Source organism: Salarias fasciatus, chromosome 17, assembly GCF_902148845.1.
Source record: "Salarias fasciatus chromosome 17, fSalaFa1.1, whole genome shotgun sequence".
In the NCBI taxonomy this organism is placed as follows: Eukaryota; Metazoa; Chordata; class Actinopteri; order Blenniiformes; family Blenniidae; genus Salarias; species Salarias fasciatus.
Genome location: NC_043761.1, coordinates 16,989,454 through 17,004,983, shown reverse-complemented (window position 1 = coordinate 17,004,983; position 15,530 = coordinate 16,989,454). Strand labels below are relative to the sequence as shown.

Genomic DNA, 15,530 nt, shown 5'->3' with positions numbered 1-15,530 from the left:
CATAAAATCTCTGTTTCTACTTTCACCGTCTTTCAATATGAAACATCTCTGTAAAAACTGGCTTCAGCCGCTCATATTTACGATTAATCCATGAGCCTGAATGAACAATGTGACCAATGACAGGGTGTAAAATTAAAATAAAATAAAAAAACCCTTTAGCAGAAGGGTTAAATGTGTATTCTATGAAAAAGTGGAAGTTAGAAAGAGGGAAAATCCTCTTTACTTCAGTAGAAATTCAGCATTTCAGCCCTCAGACATCTGGACAGTTTAATCCAACATGTTCCTGCATGCGGTTCTTAACAAAACCTTCCTCCTGACGAGCTTTGGAATTTCAGTTTGAATCTGCACTGAGGAAAGTCACCATCCGAAGCTTCAGATTTCCATTAAACCTGATGGAAAACCTCACAAAATTCATTTTTCTTCATATGTGTCTTGAATAACGTGAAGAACAACATCCTCTGTCAGCAATCTGAGAGCATCAGGCAGAGTCAGAAGTATGAATTCAGCAGCTTTTATTAAAACATGTCACTCCAAACAGTATTTACAAAACAGCAGGTGCAGAAAACGCCCCGTTGCTCCATCAGAAGTATTCTCTCTTCCACACCGGCAGCTCCTGGAAATACACCTCGTCTGGGTTTTCATCGGCTGGAGGGCACAGAGACGGAGGACAGGTCAACTCTGGGACTAAAGCTGTTCACACAGACGGAAAAACCTTCAGGAAAGACGAGCACCTATAATGTTTTTTTGACTGAACAGAAAAGGAGTGGAGTTCCAGCAAGTAAGCTAAACTCAAAGAAATGAGGAGAAGAAAGTTAAATTAAAAGAAAAAGTAAGAAACAAAAATAACTGATTGAAAGAGAGTTTATTCCTAAAGATGGAGCGGTCAAGTGTGGTAGAAAGGACAGACGGAATGGAAAACGTAGAAATAACGGATATAAAGAGCTGAACAGAGAGGACGAGAAAAAGGTTCAACTGAAAGAGATACCCGATGAAAAAGGACAGAGATACGACAGAAAGTAGAAACAGAAGGACTGAGGCGAGAGGAGCAAAAGTAACAGAAGTGAAAGCCAAATGACGTTCCAACAATCTTTTAAAGGATTTCTGAAAAGGATTTAACCAAACGACGATTCTCGTCTACTGTTCTGAAAAAAATACTCTTCTGACTAAAATCACTGATTTAGACAGAGATGTGGAATTGTGGGCGGTGGAGGGCATCATGGGGGAGGAGGCACCTCCACCTTTCACTGGAACAGTTCACATCAGCTGGGATGAAGATCAGAGCCTCCATGTCTGAGTCCTCGGTTCCCTCCAGGCGGAGAGAACACCTTCCCCAGGTGGAGTCTCAGGACTACCACTGTGATACCAGATGGATGAAGAGGAAGAGAGGCTGGATGGTTGGACCTGTTGTATCTGGACCTGATGGACCTGGACCTCTGTGTCTGGACCTGGTTTATCTGGACCTGGACTCACCTCCCTCTCTGGCCTGTTGCAGGAAGTTCAGCAGGATGGTGGCAGCCTGGTCCACACTGAGCTTCTCTGTGTTCTGACTGCGGGTCTCTGACACACACACACACACACGCACACACACACACACAGACACACACACACACACACACACACACACACACACACACACACACACACACAGATGACTTCCAGTGTATCATGAGTTACAACTGTAGGATGTGAACTTGTTGTCCTACCTAAATGTAGAGTATCGTACACGTCTCCTTCTTTTCGGTCCTCTGAGATGAACCTGCGACCCTCTGAGGAAACAGCATTCCTTCACACATGGATGGAGGCAGATGATGGATGGATGGATGGATGGATGGATGGATGGATGGATGGATGGATGGATGCAGTAACCTTCGGCAGCTGAATGAGGATGCTTTACATTTCTTCAGATATTTGTTCTGGCGGATTTTGGTTTAAACAAACTAATCAGATGAAAAAAGATTCAGTTAATTTAATTAAAGGTGTAATACAACATTTTGATTTCCGGGTGGATCACCTAAATAATTGGTGGGTCTGTTTGTCAATCATTCTGACGAGCTGCTTTCGTAAGGCGGTTCTCCGTGCTTGCGCCCAATCAGCTTCTCCCTTTTGCGCATTCAGAGTGTTTATGTAGCCGTGAGCTTCTGAGCTCGTACTGACCGATGGCGAGTCTGACATAATGAAACTGTAGCTGTTTCGGAAAAAAAAAGCTTTATTTATGAGCGAGGTGGATCGCAGAAACTGTACAGAGCCGTGCACGCCGGAGAAGAGGAGATCGCGCTCGTACACTTCCGCGTTTCCTGGGAGAAGCAGGAGAGCCGGGCGGATGGTCTGGAGCATGGCGTTGTTCAAAAAGTGAGTAACAGACGTGGGGCTTCGTCTTTTCGAGAAAATGTTGTATTATACCTTTAAATATATTTACCTGAGTCAGGTGTGACATCGTCAAGTGTGACGTCAGGTGTGATGTCAGGTGTGATGTCAAGTGTGATGTCAGGTGTGACGGAAGCGAGGCTGCCAGTCTGCGCCATCGGCCCCTCCCACCACCAACCATTCACTCTCACACTGCTTTCATACTCAGGCAAGGTGGGTGAAGTGTCTTGCCCAAGGACACAACGACAGTTTTACGCCTGCGGGAGCGGGGATCGAACCGCCAACCTCCAGTTATGAGACGACCCGCTCTACCATCTGAGCTACTGTGACGTCGTCAGGTGTGATACCTACGGGTGCCCTTCAGGTACAGCATGGCTTGTGGGCTCCAGTTTCTCCGCTGGAACGAGGCCTTCATCCAGGAGAAGGAGAAACGTTTGGTTACAGATGTTTCTACAGATGTTTGTGAGCTGCTTCAGGTTCTGATCTCCTGTAAAGTTCTACCTTGGGAGCGCTCCACGACTGAGTCACCAAGGAAACCAGCAGGAAGAGTGTGAGGGAGGAGGTCAAAGAGACAGTCCTCAAAACCTGTAGGAGGAAGAGGAGGAGGAGGAGAAGAGGAGGAGGAGGACAGGAGGAGGAGGAGGAGGAGGAGAGGAGGAGGAGGACAGGAGGAGGAGGAGGAGAGGAGGAGGAGGAGGAGGAGAGGAGGAGGAGGAGGAGGAGGAGGAGAAGAGGAGGAGGAGGAGGACAGGAGGAGGAGGAGGAGGAGGAGGAGAGGAGGAGAAGAGGAGGAGGAAGAGGAGAGGAAGGGGAGGAGGAGAAGAATGAATGGATATAAAGAGAAGAAGAGCAAGTTCAGGGTCTCCGCAGCTCCTCACTTTCTCATTTCAGACTCAGCAGTTTACACTCCAACATACACTCCAAGTGTCCAACATAAGGCTCCTGGACCAAAACTGGCCCACTGAAGGTCCAGTCTGGTCCGCATGCAGGAGAGGTCCAGACGATCACCTCTTATCAGCTGTTTCCTCGTCATTCACAGAATGAGCAGTTCATCATATTAACTAATAATTAAACAGGCGTCTGTTCAGGCTTCAGTCCTCATGTTCTCCCTGTTTCTTTTATCTTCCACTGTTTCGCTGTAAGATGCTCCAAAATTTAAAAAAAAAAAAAAAAAAAAATCATTGTTACTATTATTATTGATACTTCACAGAAGGAGAGACCGTTAATTGTTGAAAACCCCTGTTTATTTATGGATTTATTCATTCATTTATTTTTTTAGTCCCATATCAGTTCCAGAGGAGGAAGTCCTTCCCTGAATGGACCGACAGTAGGCAGCCACGCACGCACACACACACACACACACACACACACACACACACACACACACACACACACACGCTTTTGTCTCTTCGCGCTTAGACTACTGCAACAGCTTGTTCTCATGCCTGAATAAGAAGCAGCTTTCGAGGCTGCAACTTGTGCAAAACTCTGCAGCAAGAATCCTGACCCGCACAAACAGATGGACCCGCATTTCTCCCATTTTGAAGGAGCTTCATTGGCTGCCAGTCTCTTATAGAGTTAACTTTAAGATTTTGGTTTTAACCTTTCGGGCCTTGCACGGCCAAGCTCCCTCTTATATTCGCGATCTGCTCCAGCCTTACTCCCCTGTGAGGGCTTTAAGGTCTGCGGACCAGAATCTCTTAAAGGTGCCGCGTACCCGCTTTAAGACCAGAGGAGCCCGATCATTCCAGGCCGTTGCTCCCAGGCTCTGGAACGATCTCCCGCTCTCTCTTCGATCAGTTGTGACTGTTGACATTTTTAAGTCACAACTTAAAACCTTTTTATTCTCTCAAGCATTTGCTTAGTTTTTCGGGCCTGTTTTTGATCACATTTTTAGTGCTGCTTATTTATGTATGTGTATTTAATTGTTGTCTTATTTATGTATGCTGTGAAGCACCTTGTGACTTTGTGTCTGTGAAAGGTGCTATATAAATAAACTTTACTTACTTACTTACTTACACACACACACACACACACACACACACAGATGGAAAACTCCACATAGAAAGGTCCCGATCCCTTTCCAGTGCGGTGGACCAGATGTTTGAGTGTCAGGTCAAAGGTGAAGAAAATCACCCCAAAATGCTTAAATCTAGACGGAGACTTCTGATCAGCAGAGAAAGGATGTTTCAGAGGCATTTAGCAGCTGGAATCATCATCATCATCATCATCTCCGTCATAATCTTCATCAATCTGTGAAGGCTGCAGTGAAAGGTTGTAGCATCAGTAAAAACAGGCTGATATTCAAACTGGACTGTTTCTCTAGTATTTGTTTAAATGTTAAAGTTAGTTTCCAGACTGCAGGTTTCTTGGTTTGAAATCACCTGGTCAGTCAGAGAGACAGAGAGACGGAGAAACAGTCCAGAGGAAGGTTATTCCAGAGTCCTGACCTAAACTCTGAGCATAAACCAGCCTTTAATTCGTGAACCTTCAAAAAGCGGAGCTCAGAGTGGAGGTTTTATTCACAAGAGGAGCTTTAAAGAGCGTCAGAGGAAGCATAATACTCCAGATGTGTGAGCAGCAGCTGGAGCAGCAGGAGCAGCAGGAGCTCAGGACTCACCTTCATGGTTCGGCGGCTGACGGGTCCGGCGGAGAGCAGAGGCTCCGCCGCTCCTCCGCCGGGTTTTATCAGCTGCTATAGGTCACCGGGGGCGGGGGAGGGAAGAGCGATCAGCGATCGATCCCAGCGGGGGGCGGGGGGGGCGGGGGGGCGGAGCACACTGTACATATTTCTGAATGAACGCTGCGGGCCGTTAATCTGGAGCGTGCCGCTGTCGCCATATTTCCTCCGTATCGATATGTTTGGAGGCTGATCGCTGGAGCGGCGCTGAGAGGAGATCGATCAGCAGGACAGATGTGCCGCTGACGGAGGGACGATCCAGGACCTGAGAACAGATGGGTCCGTCCTCAAGGCGCCACTTTTAAAAAACAGCTGGATTTTTTAATAAAAAGAAAAAAAAAAGACTGCCAGAGAGAAAGTTCAGATGAAGAGGTCTGTCTCGTACTTGTCTCAGCCCTGCAGCTGCCTCGGCTTTTTCACAGACAGGAAGTTTACCTGGAGAAGTTAAGACGTTCTTGGTTCCCTTCACGTTGGTCTCCATGTCTTCTTGACAGGCGTAGTCCTGAGTCAGTCGGGCTTCGGACTCTTTTCCACCGCTGGCGTTCACGTCAGCCATCCTGCCGTTTGGTATTCTAGCTAACCTGCTCTTGCTTGGTTCATAGCAGTGAGATTTCGGGTTTATGGATTGCTCTTGACTTTAGATGTCAGCTTCAAACAAACCACAAAGGTTTTTTTCCTTTTTATTAACTTTATTTCACAAATTTAATGCACATATACAAACGACAGAAAGGTCAGAATTTGCCCTGTCTTCTTGGTTTCTTCAGACACGTCTCTTAGTCTTTTACAGAGTCATGGATTGTCTTCTGTTCGGGTAAAGAACTGCCTTCTTCTCCACGGAGAAAGTATCATCCTGCATTTAGAAGAGGATGGTTAGTGTAGCTCTGTCAGTATTCATTTCTACCTTTTGCATCTGTATTTCTACTTTTGTCACTCTCCATCTGTAATTTCTTCCCATAGAAAGATTTTCTCCAGTAATTTTTGTTGTTTTAAGAGACGCCTGTGCCGACATTCACCTGCACCGGTAATCTGATCATGAATGTGTTCAACCTGGACTGCTGGGTAACTCCACATTTAAAAAAAAAAAAAGACTATGAAAGAAACAGAGTATCATAGAACATACTGCAGTGAATTATTAAGATGTTTGTCAGTCAATAGGTGATCAGCACCGATTGCAGACCGCTGGAATGCCTGTCATCTGGAGGCATCAGTACCTCCAGCTGCAGAGGCCGCCTTTCACTGACCAGTGTCGTGGAAGTTCTATGGGAATGGCTAGTGTGACGTCACAAGTCACTTCCGGGTCCAAGGCTTCCAGCGCGCAATGTAAACACCATGGCTGTTGCCAAAGAACCGGTCACTTTTTTCACGGTAACAGTGTATTTTGCTGACTTTCCAAAGTCAGTGAAGAGAGGTTTAAACCCTTACAACTCAAACCGAGTTGTAAATATTTCTGTGGAGACAGATGGAAGTCTGAAATGGAAAGTACAGGCTTCAATGAAAAACAACATTTACGAGGTTGAGGTGAGTGAGTAAGTGGCTAGCTAGCATTAACGCTAGGGTGTCAGTCGTCACATCAAGGTAACTTAACTATTAATTAATTAGCTATGTTAGAATTGGGTACTGTCTGTCTGCGGTTTTTGGACAACTTACGGTTTATTCTAGAAGTGTCATCCAGGGAAATAATTTTAAACCAAACCTCAAACACGCCATAAAGCAGAAGCAGCACACATTCAGTACAGGTTAAAAAGTAAAATAATAATAATAATAATAAAAAAAAGCCCTTACAGAATATCTAATAATATCCCCCCTTGTGGGATTAATAAAGGATTATTAACTTTGGATAACTCCGCTGGTCCATCCTGCCGGAGAGGAGGCAGTTTTAACAGTGAGAGAAGACACACAGCTGCTGCAGAGCAGCTTCAGATCCAGCGGGGGAAACGCTGCAGTTCAGCCCTGAAAAGATGTGGGACTTTATTTTGTCCTGTGCTGTTTTACACCATATTGTCCTGGCCGATAGAGTTACTGTTGATGCGCCGGCGCCACGAGAGGAGCTGATGTGGGAACCAGCAGGACCTGAAGAACCGTGACTGACACGTAAATAAACTCTAAGTTTAGCAAATGATTTATTTAATCAGTGATGTGATGCCAGCAGCCTATAAAATAATATTAGCTAAAGGGAGATTAAACACAGACAGAGGACGTTTAGCCAAAATTTTTATTTAGACTTCTATAAATTGTCTTTAATTTAAGCAGCACCGGCAGCGGGGGGCACGCGCCGCCCTCGTGGACTGAGTCCCGGGTCCGCTCCGTCCTGTGTCCTGCTCAGCCCGGGGTCCTGCTCAGGACCGGGTCCGGTGCTGGGTGTGTGTCTCGGTGGGACCGTCCCGCTGTGGGGAGGAGACGTGGCGGCGGTGCCGCTGCTGTCTGGCTCTGAGACATCATTAAATGAAACAATAAAAATCTGATCTATATAACGTGATTATTTGTAATATCAGTAAAAATAATATAATGATGTAATATCGGAGGAAAGCAGTAGTAGGAAATGGTTTTGTTGACATCGTTCCTGTTGTTACAACACGGGACACAGCACTGCACCATCGCGCCTTTGGACACAGAAGTGACGTATTCAGCTTCGATGACGGAGCTACTAGCCATCCCCATGATGTACCACTGACAGCCGTGGGTAAAAAGAATCCTCAACGAATGGTCTTTTGAAAGTTTTATTTGGAGTACAGGAGTCATACAGACAGGCAGCCTGGCTGCATGAATAACATCACTTGCAGGACGAGCACTGGTTTCCATAGACAGAGATGTTCAGAGGTTCTTAGATATGGAAGATGTTGTGGCTGCATTTGCAGAAGCCATGGCCCGCAGGCAGCAGAAGAAAAAAAATGCACTACAAGTGGACTACAGCTATTAGACCAAAGTATCACACTTCTTACTTTCCACCTCAATTGTTTGTTTGAAGCACAAAAAGGGATTGGCAATAACACCAGGGGGGCCAAACACCAGCGACTGGTTGACAGTAGACTGCAAGGCCCGCAGCACCAACCTGTGCTCTGCCTGGATTGATTACAAGAAAGCCTCTGACTCAATGCCACACGTGGATACTGGAGTGCCTGAAACTGTACAACATCAACAGGACTCTGAGGAGCTTCATTCAGAACTCAGTGGGGCTGTGGAAGACCAGTCCAGAGGCCAACTCAGAGCCAGTGGCACAGTGAGCATCAAATGCGGCATATACCAAGGTGATGCCCTGTCCCCCCTGCTGTTCTGATAGGCCTGAACCCCCTCAGCCAGATCAGATACCGGTTCAAGAGCGGAACAACTGTCAGCCACCTCCTCTACATGGACGACATCAAACTGTATGCCAAGAATGAGCGAGACATGGACTCCCTGATTCACCTCACCAGGATATACAGCAGGGACATCGGGATGTCATTCGGACTGGATAAGTGTGGACGAACGGTATCTAGAAGAGGGAAGGTGATCACAACTGAAGGAGTTGGATTGTCTGAAGGGAACATAACAGATGTGCAGGACAGCTACAAGCAGGGGGTCAGATGCTGGCAGGCAAGGCAGACATGGAACGGCACAACCAGGTAGCGGGCATCGTGTACAGGAACATATGTACCCAGTATGGACTGGAGGTCCCAGGGTCCAGATGGGAGACACCTCCAAAGGTGGTCCAGAACAATCGAGCCAAGATCCTGTGGGACTTCCAGATCCAGACTGACCAGCAGGTGATGGCCAATCAACCTGACATAGCGGTGGTGGATAAACAGCAGGAGACAGCTGTGGTGATAGATGTAGCAATCCCAAGTGCTGGAACATCAGGAAGAAGGAGCAGAGAAGCTGGAGAAGTACCAAGGGCTGAGGGAAGAGATGGAGAGAGTGTGGGGCGTGAAGGCAACAGTGATACCAGTAGTGATCGGGACACTGGGAGCAGGAACCCCCAAGCTGGGAGGATGGCTCCAGCAGAGACCAGGAACAACATCTGAGAGCTCTGTTCAGAAGAGGCAATCCTAGGACCAGCTAAGACCCTGCAGAACCCTCCAGCTCCAGGACTCTGGTAGACCCTGCAGAACCCTCCAGCTCCAGGACTCTGGTAGACCCTGCAGAACCCTCCAGCTCCAGGACTCTGGTAGACCCTGCAGAACCCTCCAGCTCCAGGACTCTGGTAGAGGACCCGAGCTGGAAGGAGACAGACACAATACCGCCGGGTGGGCAAGCATATATATAGTGTGTAAAGTTTGCATTCTGTTATGTTATTAATTATTATTTTCTTTGTTTAATAAAATATTTCTTTGCTGATCCGTCATCCTGGACTTCATTCATCATAATTCTGGGCCTGAGAGGCCCCATAGCCCCTCTTGCCCAGGGCCCCCAGGGGGTCTGGAACGCCCCTGACTCTGAGAGACAGAAACAGAAGAAGAAAACTCCTCCCAAGTCGGAGGAATCAGAGCAGGTGCTGGGCAGTTCAGAGGAAAACAACCTCAGAAGACAATGCAGTTATTATTGAGATCCACCACTCTGCAGAAACTGGACATCTTATCAGGAGGTTTCCCAGGCCTGAATCTCAAGGCAATATGACTCTTGTGAGTTATTAAAAAACAATGTGTCATGAAGCTGTTCATACAAAAGGAACATTCGGTCATTTCATTTACCAGAAAGAACACAAAAACACTATTTCATTTTACTGTAACACCAGCAGCTAAGAAAACATCTCATCAGTCAAGTGTGGGACGATTCACATAACAGAAATTAGGTTTGATGACTTGTGTTGCTCTTTTCAACAGATCTCGGGATACTGAGGGAGATTTGGGTCACAGGGACGAGACAGGGCACCTGAGGCCAGGGTTGCCAGATCAGACTCACTGTTTCCAGCCCAAACATGATGTGAAACCCGCCCAGCTCTACAAAAACCAGCCCAAATGTAGACACTCATGTTAAAACCGTAATATTCTTATTTGCATAATAAAGACCTTAACATGAGCACAGAGCTGCAGATCAGGGTTTGGAAATGGGTGTAAATAGCTTCTAAACACTTAGAAAGTATTGTGAAAACCAGCCCAAATCTTATCAACCCACCCAATGCTATTTTTTCCAATGCTTTTTTCCCTCATTATCCATGATAATTGATGCTCTGATTCTTTCAAAGTTGTCTCTCCCCACCCTGTAGACATATATGCTCTCACCACTGACAGTCGGGTAACATGGCATTAAACTTACTCCTTTCCTGCTGGAGAAACCACAGTAACGCTCCATTCTTGTCAGATTGTTCGCTTCATGCTCCACACATCGTCAGTAAATAAATCTCTGAAGAGTTGATCACTTTAGCAGCTGAACTCCAACATGAAGCTTCCTGTAAACACAGCTGCAGTGTGTGTTGCTGAAATAAACTCAGACTTAAACAGCTTTATTGCCGTTAATGTGTGCAGGTCGGACCTTTAATCCATGGCTCAGGAATAGTTCAAGGTGTAAAATGAAAAAGTGGGTGCAGTGATGTGAAATGTAACGATAATAAATGATTTACAGTATATCTGCTGGCCAGGAGAATTTCTTCTTTGTTTTTCGACAAGCTGCCTTATGATCTACTGATGTTCATTATTTGTTTACCTTCAATATGCTGTTCATGTTTTACAATGAAATGAAGCGGAGAGATGCTTCATCCGTCTCTTCTGCCTCTTGCTACCTTCAGTCAGAGGCATGAACCCTCTTTATATAGCTTTTATTAACAAATGTAGATTTAAATAAATCATTAATTAGAAAAAAATGATGTAAGAAGGTTTCATTTTCTGTGTGTGTGTGTGTGTGTGTGTGTGTGTGTGTGTGTGTGTGTGTGTGTATGTGTGTGTGCTTTCCCCTTTAAAATATTGTTATATTTTTGTGCAAGTTGAAAATAATGATTTATTTTGTTACAAATGCAAATTTCTCCCTAAGCTCTGTTAGCAGGTTGGAGCCGGTTGTCATGGCAACATCAGGCACCCTGGCAATTCCAGGGATGACATCACTGTCCTCTGTTACCATGGTAACCACAGATGAAAGGCCACCCTTGAAAGTGACCAGAGGAACCAGAGTCCAGGCTCTGGAGCTGTTTCCTCATTGACTCAGTCAATCAAACAGCAGAAGGTGGTTATTTAAATCTCTCTGAAGCGCAGCATGGCCGGAACCAAACCCAAAGCAAAGCTCCTGGAGCAACTCCGAAGAGCCCAGACGAACGTGGTCAGGCTCACGGACGAAAACAAGGAGCTGATCCTGAACATGGAGAAATCGCAGATCGCTTTGAAAGCGGAACAGAATGAGGTTGTCCAGCTCAAAAGCCAGATGGAAAGCAGAGACAGTCTCATCCACAAACGCAAGATAGAAAATGACGCCTTAAGGAAGAGAGTGCAGGAACTGGAAACGGATCTGAATAAAGCCCAAGCAAAATGTGTTGCAGTGCCCAAACCTCTGAGAAAACAACTGAAGGAACTGTCTGACATGCTTGAGAAGCAGAAGTCGGTCACCCAGAACAGAGAAAAGGAGCTGAAACGGCTTGAATCGGTGGAAGCAGAGCTGAAAGAGCTGAAAGCCACGAATATCAAATTACAGCAAGAGCTGGGTCAAGTGAGAGGCCAGCAAAACGTCGACGTCAGGCAGAAAAAGCAGCTCCAACAAGAAATCAAGACGGAGATGTTAGCCCATAAGCAGACCCACTCTGAATTCGTGCAGTGTTCGGACGATTGCGCAGTCCTCACTGAGCGAATGCAAGAACTGGAGCAGAGAACGAGGAAGCTGAACGCCTTTCAGGTAAAAGAGGACGCCCTGACGGCCGAGATCGAAGGACTGAAGAAACAAGTTACGACTGACAAGCGAGAGAAGGAAGCTCTGTCACAGAGCAACAGCGTCCTGAAGGCAACTATCCAGGACTTACGTATGGAGGTCTACAACCTGGAGCAGAAGAATTCCAAACAGTTTGAAAAACTGGAAACCCAATCAAAGGAGTTAGAAACACTCAAGAGCGAAGCCAAAGAGCAAACCAGTGTGAAGGACGAGTTAGAAGAAGACTATCACAAGCTGAACCTGCTGAAAGAAAGAGTGGACAGAAAAGCAGAACAGCTGGAGTCCAGCTGCCTGGCTAAAGAGCAGGAGAACCTTTCCCTGAGGAGCCACATCATGGAGATGGAGGAGCAGCACCGAGCGCTCGCTGAGGAGAAGGACTCTGTGCAGTTGCTGCAAAGACACACAAAGGCAGCGCTACTGAAGGCCCAGGAGCTTCACCACCAGACACAGAGTGTTGTAGACAAGCTGACGGCCCAGAACAGCAGTCTGCTCAGCGATTACACCGCGCTAGAGACCGCTCTGAGCAAGGCCAATAAGAAGTACCAGTCTGCCAAGCTCAGAGCGCACGAGCTGGATAATCTGCTCCAGCAAAGCAAGACGGAGAATCAAAGTCTGGTGGCCCTTCTGGAGAAGAGCCGCTCCATGGAGGAGAACATGAGGACCAAGACGGCGGTGGAGGAGGCGGCCCTGAAGAAAGAGCTCAGACACAGCAAGACGCAAACGCTGGACGCTCAGAGGATGCTCAACCAGAAGGAGTCTGAGAACATGGCACTCGAAAGCACGCTCATCAAGAAAGACGACCAGATCAAGATCCTCAAGGACAAGCTCAAAGAATCCATGGAGACCATCAGCTGGTATAAAAAGAAATTCCTCCGCTCAAAACTACCGGTGTTCTCAAGCAAGCTGCGGGGCCGGGTCCGGGGCCGAGTCCACGCCCTCCAGAGGGGCTTCCGGAGGAAATGCTCGCTGCTGGCCCAGAACAAGGAGGAGCTGCAGCAGCAGAGCGTGGTGATAACCGACCTGAGGAAGAAGCTTTCTCAGCAGCCGGACGACGCCGTGAGGAAACTGCTGGAGAGCCAGTGGGACGTCAGAGCTCTGAAGAAGAAGCTGCAGGCCAAAGAGGGGCTCAGCGGAGCCTACTTCCTGACCATCAAGAAGCTGGAGAAGAGCAACCGGGATCTGAAAGCTGAGGTGGCCAAGCTCCGAGAGGAGGCCATCCAGGCAAGATCCGCCCGCCAGCAGCAGCCCAGGTCCAAGCTGCTGAATCGACCACAGCTGGAACCCAACAGACTCCGCACGGTGGAGGAAAACCAGGAACAGGAAGTCCTCGTGCTTCCTCCCATAGTCAGGAAGTAGATCTTCTGTCTGTGGGCCGGTCTGGACTCTGAAGAAACGCTGAAGATGTGATCCTGACCGGACCAGGAGGAGGAGGAGGAGGAGGAGGAGGAGGAGGAGGAGGAGGAGGAGGAGGAGGAAGGTAAGGAGGAGGAGGAGGAGGAGGAGGAGGAGGAGGAGGAAGGTAAGGAGGAGGAGGAAGAGGAAGGTAAGGAGGAGGAGGAGGAGGAAGGTAAGGAGGAGGAGGAGGAGGAGGAAGGTAAGGAGGAGGAGGAGGAGGAGGAGGAAGAGGAAGGTAAGGAGGAGGAGGAAGACGAGGAAGAGGAAGGTAAGGAGGAGGAGGAGGACGAGGAAGAGGAAGGTAAGGAGGAGAAGGAAGAGGAAGGGAAGGAGGAGGAGGAGGAGGAGGAGGAGGAGGAAGGTAAGGAGGAGGAGGAGGAGAAAGGTAAGGAGGAGGAGGAAGAGGAAGGTAAGGAGGAGGAGGAAGACGAGGAAGAGGAAGGTAAGGAGGAGGAGGAAGGTAAGGAGGAGGAGGACGAGGAAGATGAAGGTAAGGAGGAGGAGGAGGAAGAGGAAGAGGAAGGTAAGGAGGAGGAGGAGGAAGAGGAAGAGGAAGGTAAGGAGGAGGAGGAGGAAGGTAAGGAGGAGGAGGAGGACGAGGAAGAGGAAGGTAAGGAGGAGGAGGAAGGTAAGGAGGAGGAGGAGGAAGAGGAAGGTAAGGAGGAGGAGGAGGAAGAGGAAGGTAAGGAGGAGGAGGAGGAAGGTAAGGAGGAGGAGGACGAGGAAGATGAAGGTAAGGAGGAGGAGGAGGAAGAGGAAGAGGAAGGTAAGGAGGAGGAGGAGGAAGGTAAGGAGGAGGAGGAAGGTAAGGAGGAGGAGGAAGGTAAGGAGGAGGACGAGGAAGAGGAAGGTAAGGAGGAGGAGGACCCGACCTGCCACCTCCCCCCCGACCTGCCACCTTAAAGTGGTGGGGGAGTTTGAGTGCCCACGTGATCCCAGCTCAACTCCCATCCCATCCCATCCCAACTCCCACCTCCGAGAGAGCTTCTCTCACGTCCCGAGGGAGGCTGGGGACATGGAGTCCCAGTGGACCATGTTCTCCACCTCCATTGTCGAAGCAGCTGCCCGGAGCTGTGGTCGTAAGGTCTCCGGTGCCTGTCGTGGTGGCAACCCCCGAACCCGGTGGTGGACGCCGGAGGTGAGGGCTGCCATCAAGCTGAAGAAGGAGTCCTGTCGAGCCTTGTTGGCTCACGGGACTCCAGAAGCAGCTGACAGCGACTGCATCACTGCAGACGCTGCACCGATCCGCCTGTCAATCTCACGCTCCATCCGCCCCCCACTGTGAACAAGACCCCAAGATACTTAAACTCCTCCACCTGGACCAGAGTCTCTCCACCGAGCTGGAGAGGGCAGGCCACCTTGTTCCAGTCGAGGACCATGGCCTCGGATTTGGAGGTGCTGATCCTCATTCCTGTAGCTTCACACTCGGCTGTGAACCGCCCCAGTGCATGCTGTAGGTCCGGGTTCGATGAAGCCAACAGGACAACATCATCTGCAAAAAGCAGAGATGAAATCCTGTGGTCCCCGAACCGGACCCCCTCCGGCCCCTGGCTGCACCTAGAAATTCTGTCCATAAAAGTAATGAACAGAACCGGTGACAAAGGGCAGCCCTGCCGGAGTCCAACATGCACCGGGAACAGGTCCGACTTACTGCCGGCAATGCGGACCAGGCTCCTACTCCGGTCATACAGAGAACGGACGGCCCTTAACAGGGGGCCCCGGACTCCGTATTCCCGGAGCACCCCCCACAAGACACCACGAGGGACGCGGTCGAACGCCTTCTCCAAGTCCACAAAACACATGTGGACTGGTTGGGCGAACTCCCACGACCCCTCGAGCACCCTATGGAGGGTGTAGAGCTGGTCCACTGTTCCACGACCAGGACGAAAACTGCATTGTTCCTCCTGGATCCGAGGTTCGACTATCGGTTGGATCCTCCTCTCCAGCACCCTGGAATAGACTTTCCCAGGGAGGCTGAGGAGTGTGACCCCCCTATAGTTGGAGCACACCCTCCGGTCCCCCTTTTTAAACAGGGGGACCACCACCCCGGTCTGCCAGTCCAGAGGCACCGTCCCCGACTGCCACGCGATGTTGCAGAGACGTGTCAACCAAGACAGTCCCTGCACATCCAGAGACTTGAGACACTCAGGGCGAATCTCGTCCACCCCCGGTGCCTTGCCACCGAGGAGCTTACCGACCACCTCGGTGACTTCGGCTTGGGTGATGGACGAGTCCACCTCTGAGACCTCAGTCCACCTCTGGGACCTCA

The 15,530-nt window shown here is 48.8% G+C and overlaps 1 protein-coding gene across 1 annotated transcript; it reads right to left on the bottom strand.

Annotated features, from left to right (window-relative positions):
- Nucleotides 1-548: 548 nt before the first annotated feature.
- spx (spexin hormone) lies at nucleotides 549-5,600 on the bottom strand. The gene is made up of 7 exons (XM_030114085.1): nucleotides 5,430-5,600; nucleotides 4,985-5,059; nucleotides 2,866-2,949; nucleotides 2,716-2,773; nucleotides 1,704-1,766; nucleotides 1,471-1,557; nucleotides 549-645 (listed from the first exon to the last, which is right to left on the bottom strand). Exons 1-7 carry the CDS (start codon nucleotides 5,598-5,600, stop codon nucleotides 581-583), a joined length of 603 nt encoding a protein of 200 aa, XP_029969945.1. The 3' UTR covers nucleotides 549-580.
- Between the last annotated feature and the right edge of the window lie 9,930 nt (nucleotides 5,601-15,530).

What these genes read in the sequence shown, in the direction of transcription:
- spx (XM_030114085.1), bottom strand. Translation starts at nt 5,600, where the DNA reads ATGGCTGACGTGAACGCCAGCGGTGGAAAAGAGTCCGAAGCCCGACTG. An exon ending in GCTGTACCTGAAGGGCACCC is followed by an intron (nt 1,767 to 2,715) that starts GTAGGTATCACA and finishes CTGTTTCCTCAG; the next exon opens with AGGGTCGCAGGTTCATCTCA. An exon ending in GCAACAGGCCAGAGAGGGAG is followed by an intron (nt 646 to 1,470) that starts GTGAGTCCAGGT and finishes TGTGCCCTCCAG; the next exon opens with CCGATGAAAACCCAGACGAG.